This window comes from Manis javanica, chromosome 3 (genome assembly GCF_040802235.1).
Source record: "Manis javanica isolate MJ-LG chromosome 3, MJ_LKY, whole genome shotgun sequence".
Classification (NCBI taxonomy): domain Eukaryota; kingdom Metazoa; phylum Chordata; class Mammalia; order Pholidota; family Manidae; genus Manis; species Manis javanica.
Genome location: NC_133158.1, coordinates 60,156,588 through 60,177,539, shown reverse-complemented (window position 1 = coordinate 60,177,539; position 20,952 = coordinate 60,156,588). Strand labels below are relative to the sequence as shown.

At 35.7% G+C, this 20,952-nt stretch overlaps 1 protein-coding gene across 11 annotated transcripts in view; it reads left to right on the top strand.

The window, feature by feature from the left end:
• The window catches only part of STXBP5L (syntaxin binding protein 5L), a 415,289-nt gene that overhangs the window by 180,335 nt on the left and 214,002 nt on the right, over positions 1-20,952 (top strand). For all 11 annotated transcript variants that reach the window (XM_073231573.1, XM_037013174.2, XM_073231576.1 and 8 more), the window contains exons 8-9: positions 10,136-10,219; positions 15,122-15,245. In XM_073231573.1, coding sequence (XP_073087674.1) covers positions 10,136-10,219; positions 15,122-15,245 — 208 coding nt within the window. The remainder of the gene's footprint in view (positions 1-10,135; positions 10,220-15,121; positions 15,246-20,952) is intronic.

Genomic DNA, 20,952 nt, shown 5'->3' with positions numbered 1-20,952 from the left:
GATCTTTTTTATGTCCCTCCTTCTGCTGACTTTAGGCCTCATTTGTTCTTTTTCCAGTTTTGATAGTTGTGATGTCAGACTATTCATTTGGGATTGTTCTTCCTTCTTCAAGTGTGCCTGGATCGCTATATACTTTCCTCTTAAGACTGCTTTCGCTGCATCCCACAGAAGTTGGGGCTTTGTGTTGTTGTTGTCATTTGTTTCTATATATTCCTTGATCTCTATTTTGATATGTTCATTGATCCATTGATTATTTAGAAGCATGTTGTTAAGCCTCCATGTGTTTGTGAGCCTTTTTGTTTTCTTTGTAGAATTTATTTTTAGTTTTATACCTTTGTGGTCTGAAAAATTGGTTGGTAGAATTTCAATATTTTGGAATTTACTGAGGCTCTATTTGTGAGCTAGTATGTGGTCTATTCTGGAGAATGTTCCATGTGCACTTGAGAAGAATGTATATCCTGTTGCTTTTGGATGTAGAGTTCTATAGATGTCTATTAGGTCCATCTGTTTTAGTGTGTTGTTCAATGCCTGTGTGTTCTTACTTATTTTTTGCCTGGTGGATCTATCCTTTGGGATGAGTGATGTGTTGAAGTCTCCGAAAATGAATGCATTGCATTCTAATTCCTCCTTTAATTCTGTTAGTATTTGTTTCACAAATGCTGGTGCTCCTGTGTTGGGTGCATATATATTTAGAATGGTTATATCCTCTTGTTGGACTGAGCCCTTTATCATTATGTAATGTCCTTCTTTCTCTCTTGTTAGTTTCTTTATTTTGAAGTCTATTTTGTCTGATATTAGTACTGCAACCCCTGCTTTCTTCTCACTGTTGTTTGCCTGAAATATGTTTTTCCATCCTTTAACTTTTAGTCTGTCCTTGTCTTCAGGTTTGAGGTGAGTTTCTTGTAAGCAGCATATTGATGGGTCTTGCTTTTTTATCCATTCTATTACTCTGTGTCTTTTGATTGGTGCATTAATTCCATTTACATTTAGGGTGACTATTGAGAGATATGTACTTATTGCCATTGCAGGCTTTAGATTCGTGGTTACCAAAGGTTCAAGGTTAGCTTCTTTAATGTCTTACTGCCTAACTTAGCTCTCTTATTGAGCTGTTATATACACTGTGTGGAGATTCTTTTCTTCTCTCCCTTCTTATTCCTCCTCCTCCATTCTTCATATGTTGTATGTTTTTTTCTGTGCTCTTTTTAGGAGTGCTCCCATCTAGAGCAGTCCCTGTAAGATGCCCTGTAGAGGTGGTTTGTGGGAAGCAAATTCCCTCAGCTTTTGCATGTCTGGGAATTGTTTAATCCCGCCATCATATTTAAATGATAGTCGTGCTGGATACAGTGTCCTTGCTTCAAGGCCCTTCTGTTTCATTGCATTAAATATATTATGCCATTCTCTTCTGGCCTGTAGGGTTTCTGTTGAGAAGTCTGATGTTAGCCTGATGGGTTTTCCTTTATAGGTGACCTTTTTCTCTCTAGCTGCCTTTAAAACTCTTTCCTTGTCCTTGATCCTTACCATTTTAATTATTATGTGTCTTGGTGTTGTCCTCCTTGGATCTTTTCTGTTGGGGGTTCTGTGAATTTCCATGGTCTGTTCGATTATTTCCTCCCCCAGTTTGGGGAACTTTTCAGCAATTATTTATTCAAAGAGACTTTGCATCCCTTTTCCTCTTTCTTCTTCTTCTGGCACCCCTATAATACGAATATTATTCCTTTTGGATTGGTCACATAATTGTTTGTGTTGTTTCGTTCCTGGAGATTCTTTTATCTCTCTCTATGTCAGCTTCTATACGTTCCTGTTCTCTGGTTTCTATTCCTTCAATGGCCTCTTGCCTCTTATCCGTTCTGCTTATAAATCCTTCCAGGGATTGTTTCACTTCTGTGATCTCCTTCCTGACATCTGTGATCTCCCTCCGGACTTCATCCCATTGCTCTTGCATTTTTCTCTGCATCTCCTCCCATTGCTCTTGCATTTTTCTCTGCATCTCTGTCAGCATGTTCATAATTTTTATTTTGAATTCTTTTTCAGGGGGACTGGTTAGGTCTGTCTCCTTCTCAGGTATTGTCTCTGTGATCTTTGTCTGCCTGTAGTTTTGCCTTTTCATGGTGATAGGGATAGTTTGCAGAGCTGGTACGAGTGACAGCTGGAAGAGCTTTCCTTCTTGTTGGTTTGTGGCCTTCCTCTCCTGGGAGAATAGCAACCTCTAGTGTCTTATGCTTGGCAGCTGTGCACAGACAGGGCTTCTGCTACCTGCCCGGTTGCTATGGAGTTTATCTCCGCTGTTGCCGTGGGCATGGCCTGGCTGGGGCTGCTCCTCCAAAATGGTGGAGCCCCATTGGAGGGGGAGCGGCCGGGAGGCTATTTATCTCCGTAATGGGCCTCTGTGCTCCCTGTTGCCCAGGGGGTTAGAGTGCCCAGAGATCCCCAGATTCCCTGCCTCTGGGCTAAGTGTCTTGTCTTGCCCCTTTAAGACTTCCAAAAAAAAAAAAAGGAAAATACGCGCAATTTTCTTTGTCCTCAGGCGCCAATCTCAGGCACCTGCTCACCGGTCTTGCTGCCTTGTTTCCCTGTTATTGGGGTAGCTGTCCCTTTAAGGCTTCCAAAAAACACCGCCAAAAAAAGAAAAATAAGAAAAAGGAGAAATGCGCGATATTGTTTGTCCTCAGGCACTGGTCTCAGGCACCTGCTCACAGGTCTTGCTTCCCTGTTTCCCTAGTATTGGGGTCCCTGTCCCCTTAAGGCTTCCAAAAAGCACTCGCCAAAAAAAAGGGGAAAAATGCGTGATTTTCTTTGTCCTCAGGCACCGGTCTCTGGCACCTGCTCACCGGTCTTGCTGCCCTGTTTCCCTAGTATTGGGGTCCCTGTCCCTTTAAGGCTTCCAAAAAGCATTCGCCAAAAAAAAAAGGGAAAAACGCATGATATTCTTTGTCCTCAGGCGCCAGTCTCAGGCACCCGCTCACTAGTCTTGCTGCCCTGTTACCCTAGTATTGGGGTCCCTGTCCCTTTTAGGCTTCCAAAAAGCACTTGCCAAAAAAAAAAAGGGAAAAACGCGCGATTTTCTTTGTTCTCAGGCGCCAGTCTCAGGCACCTGCTCACCGGTCTTGCTGCCCTGTTTCCCTAGTATTGGGGTCCCTGTCCCTTTAAGGCTTCCAAAAATCACTCACCAAAATAAAAGGGAAAAACACGCGATTTTCTTTGTCCTCAGGCGTTGGTCTCAGGCACCTGCTCAGCGGTCTTGCTGCCCTGTTTCCCTAGTATTGGGGTCCCTATCCCTTTAAGGCTTCCAAAAAGCAGTTGCAAAAAAAAAAAGGGAAAAATGCGCGATATTCTTTGTCCTCAGGCGCCGGTCTCAGGTGCCTGCTCACCGGTCTTACTGCCCTGTTTCCCTGGTATTAGGGTCCCTGTCCCTTTAAGGCTTCCATAAAGCATTAGCCAAAAAAGAAAAAAAAACCGCTCCATTTTCTTTCCACCCGCCCGGAGCCGGGCGGAGGGTTGCTCGGGTCCCGCCGGGCCGGGGCTCGTATCTTACCTCCTTCGTGAGGTGCTGGGTTCTCGCAGGTGTGGATGTGGTCTGGATGTTGTCCTATGTCCTCTGGTCTCTATTTTAGGAAGAGTTGTCTTTATTATATTTTCATAATTCTATTTGGTTTTGGGAGGAGAGTTCCACTGCTCTACTCACGCCGCCATCCTGGCTCCCTGCCTTCTGTTAATTTAAATAAGGGTTTTTGTTGTTGTTGGGCAGACTGTGTTGTCTAAAAGCTTGAAGTATCCACTGTCTGGCCCTTTGCAAAATAAGTTTACCAATCCCTGTCTGAGTTTAGTTTTAAAAAAGGAAAATATATTAATTGCTTTTATTTGAGCGACAACTAATCTTGATAAAGGTTGCACAAAAAGAAAAACATGGATGGATATAGTGAACATTATCAGTATCAATGGAAAAGTCTTAAATAAAATATCAGTAGATTCCAACAGCATATTCAGAAACAACACTGACAAGTTGTATTTTATTCCTGGAATGCAGGGATAGATACTATGAGAAAATCCATCAATATACTTTATGTTGTTAGCAGATCTACAAAAAAAATTTACAATCATCTCTATTGATGCTGAAAATGTCTTTGAATAAAGTTTAACATCCGCAGTATTCCCACTTTTGATAATGTCAGACTACCTTATTGCAGATAAGCCCTAAGCCCTTACACTGGGAAAAGTACAAAATCTAAGCAAAATATTTTTGAAAATCTGAAGGCACCAGAGAGTTACCAAGTCAGTGAAGATTTGTAGACCCTAGGTCCCAGAGAAAGAAACCCAGGGGAGTGACCCACCAAATATTTTGCACTGCATTTCTTCTCTGGGTACTTACCTATTTTAAAAGAATGGCTATTATTGAGTAACTAAACAAAGTTATTAGCTGAGAAGCTAAGCAAAGTTTTCTTCAGTTTCATGGGGTAAGAGGGTAATAGAGATAAAAAAAGGACTTCAGGGCAAGCCCAAAATGAACCTGTCTGGTAATGACTCCAAGCTTTCAGTATGGCCCCAAAGGGATACACCCTACAAATAAGGTTGAACTGGAAATATACCAGCCTTTAAATGACCTACACCCTTTTTAACATTATCTGAATCCTTTTTCTGGTGAAGTTGATGTGCCTTAGTCTAATTGCATGACAAAAAATGAAACATCCTTCCTGGAAGAAAACATTACCCAAAGCTTTTATTTGTCTCTACATTTCTCCCATATTTAGCCTCTATACTTAAGGTAAAAATAACAACAGTGTATACAAGGAACAGAAATTATGGTCTTCTTTGATGATAATGACTTAGAAGTATATTTTTTAGTTTCCAAAATATTTCTGTCAATGACTTCTAATTTTATTTTATGGTTTTTAGGGAGCATAGTATCTATGATTTTATTCCACAGATTTTAGGGAGCATAGTATCTGTGCTTTTGAGTCTTTGATATTTAATAATTAATTTAATGTATTTATAAGATACTTGTTTTCTTCAGATACTGTTTCAGGTCTTCATGATACAGTAGCGAAGTCACCCTACTTTTTTTGCCTTTATGGTACTTACATTCTGTTGTGAGAAATATATTTAAAAAATTTTAAGTACACATATAATTATTTAAAGATATGTAACTATATAAAATTACACATATAATATATATATAAAATATGTTTGTGGCTTAAACAGTGTTCATGTTTTGGTATAGTCACAAGTGATTGCAGAGTGAACTTTTTTTTGTCTCATCATGGTTACAGAGTGGCCTTGACTGATGTCTCCTAGATGTCAGGAGTTGGTTTTCTCTTTCTCGTTTCTCTAAGTGATTCTAATATCTTTTCATTCTTACTATATTATAATCTTGTTAGCTCCATAATTTATGGCATTTTGAGGTTTGTATTTTGTGATTTACTGAGGTTATTGCTAGTAATTTTATAAACAAAAGAACTATCAGATGTTTTATGAAAAAATATAACATTCTAAAATGTTATTTCATTACAACTTGGGGCTTAAATTTTGAAAGGTTATATTATTCATTTTTTGAAGTCAGAAACTTTTTCCAAACTTTTTAGATTTAAAAACTTGAAAACTCCTTTCCATACACTCTATAGAAATTTTTTCTCATACATTCTATAGGTAGGAATTCATTTAATGGTTCATCACTTTCTCTGGCATGTAAAAAAGGTTGAAATTAAAACGCATCCTAGTAAAGTATATATGACTTTGTATAACTTTTAATAAATATTCTTTACAGGTTACACTTAATTTTGACCTTTTAGATTTAGCAAGTCATGCCATTTACTTTATTTCAATTTTGTATATAAAGAAGCTCAATTTGTGTGTGTGTGTGTGTGTGTGTGTGTGTGTGTGTGTGTGTGTGTGTGTCTGAGGCTCTGCTTTAATACATATATGTATTTCTTTAATTCTTATAATGATGCTGTGCAGTTAAGGTCTATTATTAACCCTCACTAGACAGATGAGGAAATTAAGATACCTAGTGGTTAAGCAACTTGCCCAAGACCACATGACTCTTAAGCTAGGCTGCCAGAATAGGAACCCAAGTTGCCTACTCCAGGGCCTGCACACTTAACCACAGCATTACTCTTAACTACAACATTGCATTGAGTGCCTTTCAGAGCTTCCAGACACTGCTCCCAAGATGGGGACACAAGCAGAAATCCCCAAATCACCCACCTTCTGCATTACTACCCTCTGTTCTGGAGGAAGGCCTAGACCCCATCCACTCACTTCTGCTCAGAGACACTGCTTCTCAGCCAATTCAGCCCTTCTGCAGCCTCTTCATCCCACCAATCTCTACATATGCCCACTTAAGAAGCTCAATTATTTTGTATAATCCATTTTAAAATTCATTGTGTGTGGTTCAGGATAAACATTTAAATATATGTTATCGCTTCAAAAATAAGTATACATTGCTTTCATGATCTAGATTTTGAAATTTTAAAATTTCCTGTTAAAACTACTAGGTGGTTTATTTTTGTTATTTTTTTGTGTTCTGTTAGGAAATGCTGAGGTAAATGATTAGATATCAGAATGTTATATAAGAATAACTTATAACCACTACTATATTTTATGTTTTTTGGCCATTGGTTTTTTGGAATTATTGAAACATCTTTATGTGCTATATAAGAATTTTCATCAGAGGAATACTACTTAAGGATTTCAAGAAAATCATTGTGAGGCAAATTCATGGGAAATTATTATTATTATTAGTGTTATTATTAATTATTATTTGAACATTGGCCTATTTTTATCCTTGTTTTTTAAGCCAATGATAGACTAAATTTAACAAAATGTAACTAAAAATAATAACTCAGAATCATATTGTAGTAAAACTATCAGCATGGCTAGCAATTTTTAGCTGAATGAATGAATCTTGAACATGATCTAATAATCATTCTGTTCTCACATATTTGTTTTAAAATGAAGAACATAAATTTTACTTGTCTTATTTACTGATTTATAAACAAATATCAACTATTTTTAATGATGTGAATGTCTAGAATAACTTTGTGAGCTTCTAAGGGTTCATAAATCACCAAGGCTGATATAATCAGACAAAAATAGGATTTGATATAAAGAAATGTGAAGCCTAATACCAAAACCAGGCAAAGACCCCACCAAAAAAGAAAATTACAGACCAATAGCCCTGATGAACATAGATGCAAAAATACTCAACAAAATATTAGCAAACCGACTTCAAAAATACATCAAGAGGATCATATGCCATGATCAAGTGGGATTAATCCCAGGGATGCAAGGATGGTACAACATTCAAAAATCCATCAACATCATCCACCACATCAACAAAAAGAAGGACAAAAACCACATGATCATCACCATAGATGCTGAAAGAGCATTCAACAAAATTCAACATCCATTCATGATAAAAACTCTTAACAAAATGGGTATAGAGGGCAAGTACCTCAACATAACAAAGGCTATATATGACAAACCCACAGACAACATCATACTTAACAGCGAGAAGCTGAAAGCTTTTCACCTAAGATTGGGAACAAGACAGGGATGCCCACTCTCCCCACTGTTATTCAACATAGTACTGGAGGTCCTAGCCACAGCAATCAGACAAACAAATAAATACAAAGCATCCAGATAGGTAAAGAAGAAATCAAACTGTCACTATTTGCAGATGACATGATATTGTACATAAAAAACCCTAAAGACTCCACTCCAAAACTACTAGAACTAATATCTGAATTCGGCAAAGTTCCAGGATACAAAAGTAATACACAGAAATCTGTTACTGTCCTATGCACTAACGATGAGCTAACAGAAAGAGAAATCAAGAAAACAGTTCCGTTCACAATTGTATCAAAAAGAATAAAATACCTAGGAATAAACCTAACCAAGGAAATGAAAGACCTATACCCTGAAAACTATAAGACACTCCTGAGAGAAATTAAGGAAGACACTAACAAATGGAAATTTAACCCATGCTCTTGGCTAGGAAGAATTAATATTGTCAAAATGGCCATCCTGCCTAAAGCAATCTGCAGATTCAATGCAATTTCTATCAAAATACCAAAATCATTCCTCAAAAAAACTGGAACAAATAGGTCTACAATTCATATGGAACCACATAAGACCCCGAATAGATACAGCAATCCTGAGAAGGAAGAATAAAGCAGGCAGTATCTTGCTTCCCAACTTCAAGCTCTACTACAAAGCCACAGTAATCAAGACAATTTGGTACTGGCACAAGAACAGACCCACAGACCAGTGGAACAGAATAGAGAGTCCAGATATTAACCCAAACATATATGGACAACCTAATATACGATAAAGGAGCCATGGATATACAATGGGGAAATGACAGCTTCTTCAACAACTGGTGTTGGCAAAACTGGACAGCTACATGTAAGAGAATGAAACTGGATCATTGTCTAACCCCAAACACAAAAGTAAATTCAAAATGGATCAAAGACCTGAATGTAAGTCATGAACCCATGAAACTCTTAGAAGAAAACATAGTCAAAAATCTCATGGACATAAACATGATCGGCTTCTTCATGAACATATCTCCCCGGGCAAGGGAAACAAAAGCAAAAATAAACAGGTGGGTCTATTTCAAGCTGAAAAGCTTCTGTACAGCAAAGAACATCATCAATAGAACAGAAAGACATCCTATGGTATTGGAGAATATATTCATAAACGACATATCCGATAAAGGATTGACATCCAAAATATATGAAGAGCTCACGCACCTCAACAAACAAAAATCAATAATCCAATTAAAAAATTGGCAGAGGATCTGAACAGACACTTCTCCAAAGAAATTCAGATGGCCAACAGACACATGAAAAGATGCTCCACACTGCTAGTCATCACAGAAATGCAAATTAAAACCACAATAAGATATTACCTTATATCAGTTACATGGCCAACATCTAAAAGACAAATAACAACACATTTTGGCGAGTATGCAGAGAAAGGGGAACCCTCCTACACTGCTGGTGGGAATGTAAATTAGTTCAACCATTGTGGAAAGCAATATGGAGCTTCCTCAAAAAACTCAAAATAGAAATACCATTTGACCCAGGAATTCCACTTCTAGGAATTTACCCTAAGAATGCAGCAGCCCAGTTTGAAAAAGACATGTGTACCCCTATGTTTATTGCAGCATTATTTTCAGTAGCCAAGAAATGGAAGCAACCTAAGTGTCCATCAGTAGATGAATGGATAAAGAAGATGTGGTACATATACACAATGGAGTATTATTCAGCCATAAGAAGAAAACAAATCCTACCATTTGTCACAACATGGATGGAGCTAGAGGGTATTATGCTCAATGAAATAAGTCAGGCGGAAAAAGACAAGTATCAAATGATTTCACTCATATGTGAAGTATAAGAACAAAGAAAAAAACTGAAGGAATAAAACAGCAGCAGACTCACAGAACCGAAAAATGAACTAACAGTTACCAAAGGGAAAGGGACTGGGGAGGGTGGGTGCAAAGTGGGGGACAAGGGGAGGAAAGGGGCATTACAAAGAGCAGACATAATGTGTGTGGGGGTACGAGGAGGGCTGTACAACACAGAGAATACAAGTAGTGAATCTGTAGCATCTTACTACACTGATGGACAGTGGCTGTAGTGGGGTATGTGGTAGGGAATTGATGATGAGGGAGGTCTAGTAACCATAATGTTGCTCATGTACTTGTAGATTAATGATACCAAAAGAAAAAAAAAAGAAAAGAAATTTGAAGCCAAATTTATGGTCACACTTTTCAAGTGCATAGAACTGAATGGCATATACATGGTTATTAAACTTATACCATTTCGTTCTTTATATCATCTTCATTTCTTATCCCATTTTTCTTTGGTTTCAATTTTCTTATTTATTGTGTCATATAAGTTTACACGTTTCCTCAATTTCTCTTTGGAATAGGGCAGATTTCATTTGTAAGTGTTTATATTGGGGTGGAGTTTATTTGCCAAGTTTTTTAAAAGTAGGAAACCTATGTTCAGATTCTGGAAAAACTGTTACTCTGAACAAAGTTGTATATTATAGTATGACTTTATTGTATCAACATTAAACTTTATTTAAAGCAGGTTAATGTTAGAATTACAAAAATGATTGTTCTTTTTTCCAGCTACTAATAGGTTATGAAAATGGAACTGTAGTATTCTGGGACTTGAAATGTAAAAGAGCAGAACTGAGAGTTTATTATGATGAGGTAAGTGTTTTCAACTGAAATATTTGAAAGAGTTTTGTGACTATATGCCTGGTTTTTCCTTTTAAATTTGGAAAATTACCAATTTTTTATCATCAGAAAACTGCCCAGTTCTGACCCAATGCCTCACACTACCTGTTGGTATTTGCACATGTTCCAATTCTGGGGTGCTCTTCTGAGTGGAAATTCTGCCTTGACTGACTATTTGGGGCCTTTTTGGCATCATTTTACATGTTAGTACCTGTTATCTATCCTTTTTCTTCCTTTAGGTTCCATGGATATGTCTTGCCTCATTGTTCTTAAGATCTCTAAAGAGACACTGTACCTTCCTTAGAAAATTATTTTCTGTGCAGAAAGTTTAAATGGTCAGTTTGAAAGGCCTTATCTTCTAAACTTGCCTTCTTGAAGAGATTTTTATAATTCTAATACTAAGAATCAATAAAATCTTGAAGTATGTTTTATTGCACATAGTTGGAACTTGATTAGGTTTTCATTTAGAGAAAGCAATAAACTTCAGTTTATCAGGAATAGTCTCAGAACTGATATTTTGGTTGTCCTAAGATTGATTATAGTCCATTTATTATTTTCCCACTCAGAGGAAGTTAATGTGAAGAGAGGCTGGGGAAAGGTAAGAAAGAGGATTACCTCTTATAGCTGTGGAAATAAAGGTGATCATCTATGCTCTCAATTAAGGTTTTTAAATGGTAGGGTAGAGAGAGGTAGGAAGAAAATATAGGTCAAAAATTGCTGTCTGGTTTCATTCACGCTTATATGGGAAGAGTACCATAGAATTTAAGACAATATGAGGTAAATTGAAAAAGAAATTTTAAAATACACACACACACACATTTCTTTTAGAATACTCCTTTGTGTGCTCCCTATGATCCCCTCATAACAGTTAAATTTAAAAATTTTAGTGCTTACAAACTTAACCCTTCAGCTATCCCATACTTCCATTCCCCTACCTCAAGTTGTACGTTAGTGGTTCTGTCGAACTAAGATTTTATGTTATATACAAGATAGTTGACATAGTGACAGAGTTCAGAAGTAAATAATATAACAGCTAGGTAATTTGGTCATAATTGGTGAAAAATACTCTGGTAGTGATGTTATTCAATTATCCGGTTCATGATCAACTTCCAGGGCATCTTGAATCATAAGGAAAGAAGACCCTAGGGAGTTAAGCTATGATATTCCTTTTGTTAAATACACAAAATATAAAGATGAGGATGGAGACTGCTTCCTTTTTGGAGATCAACAGTTAGATAAGAGTCCAAATACCATCTGGGTATTTTGCCAGTTGGAACTAGAGTAGACCAGCTAAAAAGGAATACCCAGAGGAAAATGCAGAATTGGCTAGTTTTCCTGTGGCCTTAAAAAGTGTGGGAGGAAGGTTTCTAACCTTAAAACGTAAGAAAAACTAATTTTGCAATGAAATGTTTCAATAAGGATTATAATATTTAAGTAAGTCAGTAGAGTACTATATGTACTTCGTTCCTAGAAATCACTTTAACTATTGATTTATATGAAACATATATATATGCACATCTCTGTAAATATAAATCATGTTTACTTTAATGCATGATTATATGTCCTATCATTTTAATAGCAATAGCTATATACTAATTTTACTGCCAAACTTTAAAATTTTTCTTCAGCACTTTACTTCTCATATTTAGAAATAATTCATAATACTTATCTGAAGAGATTTCTCATAAACCAACAATTATCTCCTCAAATAGATGGTGACCTCCTTTGTAGTCTTTTAAGTTCCTCACTAAAGCTATACCTTTACATCAGCCTCTTTCTTAAAATGGTTTCTTCCCTTATCTGTATCTTTCTAGCTCATTTTTCACCCCTCCCTTTCCATCTTTGATTCTTTCCTTAAAATTATACTGAAGATTCTATGTTTCTCTTTCAATTTACATTTATGTTCATATCTCTCATTATTTCAAATACTACCTTTATGCTAATAAATTTAAAATCTATATATCTCTAGCCCTTATTACCTTTCTCCTAAACTCGAGATCAAAATATCTAACACTCTGTTAGATAATTCCATATAAATATCCCATTGGCACTGAATTTATATTTAAAGACCTAAATTTCTTTCTATGTTCTCTTTTTCAGTTTTTAAGTTTTAATAAGTTATTTCAGTTTAGAATTATCAAAGTCATATTTGGCCCTTTCTTCTTTTTCATATATCTTGATTTTGTTTTCATATTATTTCTTGATTTTGTAGTCTTGATTTTGTTTTGATATTATTTCTCATTTATTTCTTCTTTTTTCATTCCCACATTCAGTGTGCTAGTTTAGGTTGTTATCTTTTTCCTGGAAGACTATAATGGCCTTTTAACTAATCAGATTTACTCTGATATCTTACCTTTCAGTAGAACTTTCACTAATAAGATAATCATTTAAGACACAGTAAGATCATGTAATTCTCTCAGAACCTTTGAATGGCTCTTAATGGTCAACAGTACAAATTCTTTATTCCTTGACATGAGATTTAAGGCCATGGTGCTTTTTCCTTTAGTTTAATGTACTGCATTCTTCTGTACATTCCTCACATGTCGGACATACTACTCACTATCTCCTAAACATACCATTTATTTCCTACCTCCAAGCCTTTGCTCTAATTCCTTATCATGAATTCCCTTCTTTCCTCTTCTGTATATCAAAGTCCAATTAATTTTTTAGTCACTGTAAAGCTATTTGAACTAACTGGCTTCTTGATGAATAGCCATTGATCATTTGGCAGTTTTGTTTTATAAATCCAAGGTCATTTTTTAGAAATAAATAAATGAAGTCTACTTCCACATTAACTGTGAATTTTTGTTTAATTACATCAATATTTCTTAAGTAATCTCTCACAGAGAAATTCCTCAGAGTTTCACGTGAGGATAACGTTTTAATTCCTTGAGTAGCTGCTATTTTTCCCTTTTTCAGACTGTAATCCAGCTTTTTGGGTTTCCTTTTTCTTTTTTGTTTTCAGTTTTCAAAGTAAATCACAGCCACTGAGTTGACCAAACTGGCTAGTGTTTTATCTTCCATATTGTGTTTTTTATCTTTCAAAATTCTTTTTGAATTAGTTGTATTATATTTGGTTTCTCAATAAACCCTTAAGGTTCTTTTTAAAGAAAGGAGAAGGCTATAATCAATAAATGAAAATGAAATACTTATCCATTGTCAGTTCAAATGCCAGCTCCTCAATAATGCAATATTTGACATCCTCTTCTCTAATAAGAAGTTCATTTTGTATGTCTACTCTTTTGTACAACAAATGTACTTCTCTTACATTATTCACTTTGGTTTCGTGTTGTACCTGTTATTTTTACATCTATCTTCTCCACCAGGTAGAAAAATCAGTGGGATAGGAAGAAGGGTTAGAGCTGGGGATGCCTTCTCTGCCCCCATTATTTGCAGCCAAGCAGTCTGAGAGAACTTTAAGTTGACTGAGGCTCATCCAAGTTAACATGTAGAAGAGGCAAAAAGTGACATTTCCCTTGAGCCACCTACATACAAAAATGAGAAGAAATAAGCAGAGAAGACAGAGTGTTTTTTCCCTCTTCATGCCTCTACTGAACCATGGCAAAAAGAAGTCTTCCCTGCCTAGTAATGAAGACCAGGGTGAGAGAAAACATAAGTCCAGGGTTTTTCATTTATCTTTTTCACTTAAGCAAATCTTATTTATCTTGAGGTACAGATCATATTATGTTTTTTTTTTGATATGCCTAATGATTACCCTAGTCATCAATTATCTGTAACTATAATAATACTTATTGTTTGGAAATTCTAAACATCTTAATTCAGTATATATATAACAGGTTAAAATACACACACATATATAATTTAATGTTACAAGTTCCAAATGACAAGTATTACTTATACTTATTTATATTAGTATTCTCTATCTTGTAGATTTTTAAATCCCTTTAAGGAAAGAATCACGTTACATACATCTATTCCGCTTTTATGTCTACTAGAGCTTCTCTCATTTTGCTTAGCACATTACCCAAGTTGTATATATATGGATATACTTTATTAACTTAGAAAGAATACCAAGACTGAAACTATGTGATGACATTACTTAGTCATTCAATAGATATTTTAATGAGTACCTATTTTATGTAAGACACTGTGCTACTATGGGAATAAAACAATTCAGGAAAATGGAATAATTGTGTTTTTCTTTTCTTTAATTCACATCTACAGAGTGAACCTGTAAATATAAAAAATATTTTAAACTTCACCTGCTTTAAGTCAATTTAAATAGTATAATTTAGAGGCAGTATGGTACAGTGATTGAGAATATGGGTTTTGTACTTAGATCTTGGCTTTGAGTTATGACATGAGCAAGAATTTCCATTTTCTTAGGCCCATTTCACCATGTGTAATTTGGAAAAATACTACTTGTTTTATAGGATTAAATGAAATAATGTAAAAAAGTGTTTACCATGGGGTCTGGCACAAGGTGAGCCCTCAGATGGTAGCACTTATGTAAATTATTTTTTAAATTGTCTACTTTAAGTGGAATTAGGCCTCTCCCTTATCAGAAATTATCTTCTTATAAGCTTGCTTTTACTTCTATATGAATTCCTTTTCAAAGAAGCATTATAGGATGCAGGGAGGACATATAATTCACAACAAAAAGTTCTTGGATCTAATGATATTACAAATTTACTTAACTTTTCTTATTCTCCAGAGATGAGTTTCTGTAGCTTTTTATAATTTTATACAGAATTGAAGCCAAAGATAGAATAATCTGGGTCAGAAAAATTATACATTTCTTAACTGTTATTGCCATAATAACTTTATGTCAGAATGTTTTTCTTTTGGAATAAATAAAATATGACATATTGACTTTTTCCCCCCTCTACTTGTTTTTAACTGTTGTCTCATTAGGCTATTCACTCAATTGACTGGCATCATGAAGGCAAACAATTCATGTGCAGCCATTCAGATGGTAGCTTGACTTTATGGAACCTGAAAAGTCCAAGTCGCCCTTTCCAGACCACAATTCCACATGGTAGGATGTATGCTCTCAAAAGAAATAAGCTCTGGAGATATGCTGCCTTGACTTGAAATAGGAGAAATGGTATCAGTGTGTTTGGCATTTGGTAGAAAAAAGTACTAGAACATAACTTCTGATTCTAAATACCTATTTATAACATCTTCAGATCCGCACAGTATGCCCCAAGCTTTCTGTACTTTTCCTTCTTCCTATCTATCTTTCCTACTTTATAAGTGATACTTACATAGAGACCTTCCCAACCAAAAATTCAATAATGGATGGTTTCTGTATCTAAAGCACAGAAGGTAATATAGGAATTTGGCCCGTTTTAAGGACTGAGGACCAAGTGAGAGAATGGCACTATATAGATCTGACTTTCAGACCTAATTTCCATATTGCTTTACAGTCTGCTTTCTAGAATCTCCCATTTATTTCTATTTCTGCTGTTTGATCTACTAAATTATGAGTACTGTGGTTTTTATCATAGCCTGTATTTATCTTATCTTCCTAATCAAAAGAAGATACTTAGGGTTTACATTGGACTTGTCTACCTAACTGGACAGCATAAAAAGTTCAAATGTTTGAATATCTTTCATTCAGATGACCATATTGGTGATGATCTTAGTTCCACATTTAGCTCACTTAGTTGTTCATAAGAATACAGGTCAAAAACTATCAGTTAATCAAACATATTCTATTTTATAGTTTCTGAGCATTTATCATAGTGTCATATTTAGAAAAAAGTGGTATTTTTTTTAATGGGGGACCCATAAATCATCAGATGGAATTATTCCATCTGTTGATCTGCCATTTTTTGGTACCACAGTTGCATGCTGCATCTGCAAATGATTAAATTATTTCAAAATTTAACCTAGCAGTTTTACCTAGAGATTATTTTACATTTAGATACTCTGAGATGCTTTAAGGATTGCCATTGTAGAAGCCTATACCTTTTATTTGCAAGTGTGTAATATATTTCTTCATAAGTTTTCTGTTTACTTCCTTCAGATCCTTTGCTTGATTGGATATTTGATACTTCATTATATTTGCCATATTCATATTTATTTTATCAATTTTCATTGTTTACTGTAATTCTGTTTTCCTGTTGGAAGTGGTGAAATTCTTTTCATAGGCTGTTGGAAACCTCGGTATCTGTGTCTCTCTCTCTCTCTTTTTTTTTTATTAAGGTATCACTGATTTACAATCTTATGCTCAGGTTTCACATGAGCAACATTGTGGTTACTACATTCCTGTTATCAGGTCCCCACCACATACCCCATTACAGTCACTATCCCATCAGCATAGTAAGATGCTATAGAGTCACTACTTGTCTTCTCTGTGCTATACTGCCTTCCCCATGCCCCACCTAAATTATGTGTGCTAATCTTAATATCCCTTAATCCCCTTATCCCACCATTCCCACCCACCCTCCGCAGTCCCTTTCCCATTGGTAACTGTTAGTCTATTCTTGGGTTCTGTGAGTCTGCTGCTGTTTTGTTCCTTTAATTTTTGCTTTGTTGTTGTACTCCACAGATGAGTGAAATCATTTGGTACTTCTCTTTCTCAGCCTGGCTTATTTCCCTGAGCATAATATCTTACAGCTCCATCAATGTTGTTGCAAATGGTAGGATTTGTTTTCTCTTTTTTTTTATTAGTTTTATTTTGGTATCATTAATCTACAATTACATGAAGGACATTATGTTCACTAGGCTCCCCCCTTCACCAAGTCCCCCCCACATACCCATTCACCGTCACTGTCCATCAACATAGTATGATGCTGTAAAATCACTACTTGTCTTCTCTGTGTTGCACAGCCCTCCCCGTGCCCCCTCCACACTATACATGTTAATCGTAATGCCCCCTTTCTTTTTTCTCGCCCTTATCCCTCCCTTCCCACCCGTCCTCCCCAGTCCCTTTCCCTTTGGTAATTGTTAGTCCATTCTTGGGTTCTGTGCTTCTGCTGCTGTTTTGTTCCTTCAGTTTTCTTTTGTTCTTATACTCCACATATGAGTGAAATCATTTGGTACTTGTCTTTCTCCATCTGGCTTATTTCACTGAGCATAATACCCTCTAGCTCCATCAATGTTGTTGCAAATGGTAGGATTTGTTTTCTTCTTATGCTGAATAATATTACATTGTGTATGTGTACTTCACCTTCTTTATCCATTTATCTACTGATGGACACTTAGGTTGCTTCCATATCTTGGCTATTATAAATAGTGCTGTGATAAACATAGGGGTGCATATGTCTTTTTGAATCTGTGATCTTGCTTGCTTTGCATGAATTTCTGGTAGTGGAATTCCTGGGTCAAATGGTATTTCTATTTTGAGTTTTTTGAGGAACCTCCGTATTGCTTTCCACAATGATTGAACTAATTTACATTCTCACCAACAGTGTAGGAGGATTCCCCTTTCTCCACATCTTTGTCAGCATTTGTTGTTGTTTCTCTTTTGGATGTTCGCCATCCTAACTGGTGTAAGGTTATATTTCACTGTGGTTCTAATTTCTATTTCTCTGAATAATTAGTGATGTGGAGTAGCTTTTCATGTGCCTGTTGGCCATCTGAAATTCTTTGGAGAATTGTCTGTTAATATCCTCTGCCCATTTTTTAATCGGGTTATTTGCTGTTTGGGTGTTGAGGCATGTGAGCTCGTTATGTATTTTGGATGTTAACCTCTTATTGGATATGTCATTTATGAATATATTCTCCCATACTGTAGGATGCCTTTTTGTTCTACTGATGATATCCTTTGCTGTATAGAAGCTTTTTATTTTGATGTAGTCCCATTTGTTCATTTTTGCTTTTGTTTCCCTTGCCTGAGAAGGTATGTTGATGAAAAATTTGCTCATGTTTATATTCAAGAGATTTTTGCCTATGTTTTCTTCTAAAAGTTTTATGGTTTCATGACTTACATTCAGGTCTTTGATCCATTTCAAGTTTACTTTTGTATATGGAATTAATAATCCATTTTCATTCTCTTACATATAGCTGTCCAGTTTTGCCAACACCAGTTGTTGAAGAGGCTGTCCTTTCTCCATTGTATGTCCATAGCTCCTTTATCATGTATTAATTGGCCATGTATGTGTAGGTTTATATCTGGACTCCATATTCTATTCCATTGATCTATGGCTCTGTTCTTGTGCCAGTACGAAGAAGTCTTGATTACTGTGACTTTGTAGTAGAGCCTGAAGTTGGGGAGCGCACTCCCCACAGCTTTATTCTTCCTTCTAAGGATTGCTTTGTCTTTTGTTGTTCCATATGAATTTTAGAACTATTCTAGTTCACTGAAGAATGCTGTTGATATTTTAATAGGTATTGCATTGAATCTGTAGATTACTTTGGTCAGGATGGCCATTTTGACAATATTAATTCTTCCTACCCATAAGCATGGGATGTATTTCCATTTATTGGTGTCTTTGATTTCTCTCGAGTGTCTTGTAGTTTTAATGGTATAGTTCTTTCACTTTGCTAGGTTTATTCCTAGGTATTTTATTCTTTTTGATGCAATGTGAATGGAATTGTTTTTCCTGATTTCTCTTCTGCTAGTTCATCATTAGTATGTAGGAATGCAACAGATTTCTGTGTATTAATTTTGTATCATGCAACTTGCTGAAATAAGTACTACTTCTAGTAGTTTTGGAGTGAATTCTTTAGGATATTTAATGTATAATATCATGTCATCTGCAAAGAGTGACAGTTTAACTTGTTCCTTGCCTATCTGGCTGCCTTTTCTTTCTTTGTGTTGTCTGATTGCCATGGCTAGGAGCTCCAGTACTATGTAGAATAAAAATGAAGAGAAGGGACATCCTTGTCTTGTTCCCAGTCTTAGAAGAAAAGCTTTCAGTTTTTCACTGTTAAGTATGATGTTGACTGTGTGTCGTATATGGCCCTTGTTATGTTGAGGTACTTTTCCTCTATACCCATTGAGTTGAAAGTTTTTATCATGAATGGGTGTTGAATTTTGTTGAATGCTTTTTTAGCATCTATGGAGATGATCATGTGGTTTTTGTCCTTCTTGTTGTTGATGGATTTCAAATGTTCTACCATCCTTGCATCCCCAGAATAAATCCCACTTGATCATGATGGATGATCTTTTTGATGTATTTTTGAATTCAGTTTCCTAATATTTTGCTGCAGATTTTTGCATCTATGTTCATCAAGGATATTGATCTGTAATTTTCTTTTTTATGGTGTCTTTTCCTAGTTTGGGTATTAGAGTAATGTTGGCTTCATAGAATGAGTTTGGAAGTATTCTCTCCTCTTATACTCTTTGGAAAGCTTTAATGATAATGGGTATTATGTCTACTCTAAATGTCTGATAAATTTCAGCGGTGTAGCCATTTGGCCTGGGGGTTTTGCTCTTGGGTATTTTTCTGATTACTGATTCAATTTCATTGCTGTTAATTGCTTTGTTCAGATTTTCTGCTTCTTCCTGGGCCAGCCTTGGAAGGTTGTATTTTTCTAGAAAGTTGTCCATTTCTTCTAGGTTATTTAGTTTGTTAGCATATAATTTTTCATAGTATTCTCTAATATTTCTTTGTATTTCTTTTGTGTCCATAGTGATTTTTCCTTTCTTATTTATGATTCTGTTTATGTGTGTAAATTCTTTTTCTTGGTAAGTCTGGCTTGGGGTTTATCTGTTTTCTTTATTTTCTGAAAGAACTAGCTCTTGGTGTCATTAATTCTTTCTATTGTTTTATTCTTCTCAATTTTATTTATTTCTTCTCTGATCTATTTTATGTCTCTCCTTCAAATGATTTTGGACCTCATTTGTTCTTCTTTTCCCAGTTTCATTAATTGTGAATTTGCACTGTTCACTTGGGATTGTACTTCCTTCTTTAAATAGGCCTGAATTGCTATATACTTTCCTCCTAGAAGTGGCTTCGCTGCATCCCACAAAAGTTGGGGTATTGTGCTATAATTTTCATTTGTCTCCATGTGTAGGCTCATTTCTTTTTTAATTTGGTCATTGATCTATTGATTATTTAGGAGCATGTCTTTAAGCCTCTACGTGTTTGTGGGCTTTTTGTTTTCTTTGCACAATTTATTTGTAGTTTCATACCTTTGCAATCTGAGAAGCTGGCTGGTACAATTTCAATCTTTTTGAATTTACTGAGACTCTTTTTGTGGCCTAGTATGTGACGTATTCTGGAAAATGTTCCATGTGCACTTGAGGAGCATGTGTATCCTGTTGCTTTTGGATGGAGTGTTCTGTAGATGTCTGTTAGATCCTGTTCTAATGTGTGGTTCAGTGCCTCTGTCTCCTTACTTATTTTCCGTCTTGTTGATACGTCCTTTGGAGTGAGTGGTGTGTTGAATTCTCTTAAAATGAATGCATTGCCTTCTTTTTTCCCCTTTAATTCTGGTAGTATTTGTTGCACATATTTGGGTGCTCCTATGTTCAATGCATAGATATTTATAATGATAATATCCTCTTGTTGGACTGACCCCTTCATCACTATGTAATGTCCTTCTTTGTCTCTTGTTACTTTCTTTGTTTTGAAGTCTATTTTATCCGATACAAATATTGCAATTCCTGCTTTTTTCTCCCTATTATTTGCATGAAATATCTTTTTCCATCCCTTCACTTTTAGTCTGTGTATGTCTTCGGATTTGAAGTGAGTTTCTTGTAGGCAGCATATATAGATGGGTCTTCCTTATCCATTCTGTAACTCTATGTCTTTTGATTGGTGTATTCAGTCAATTTAAATTTAGGGTAA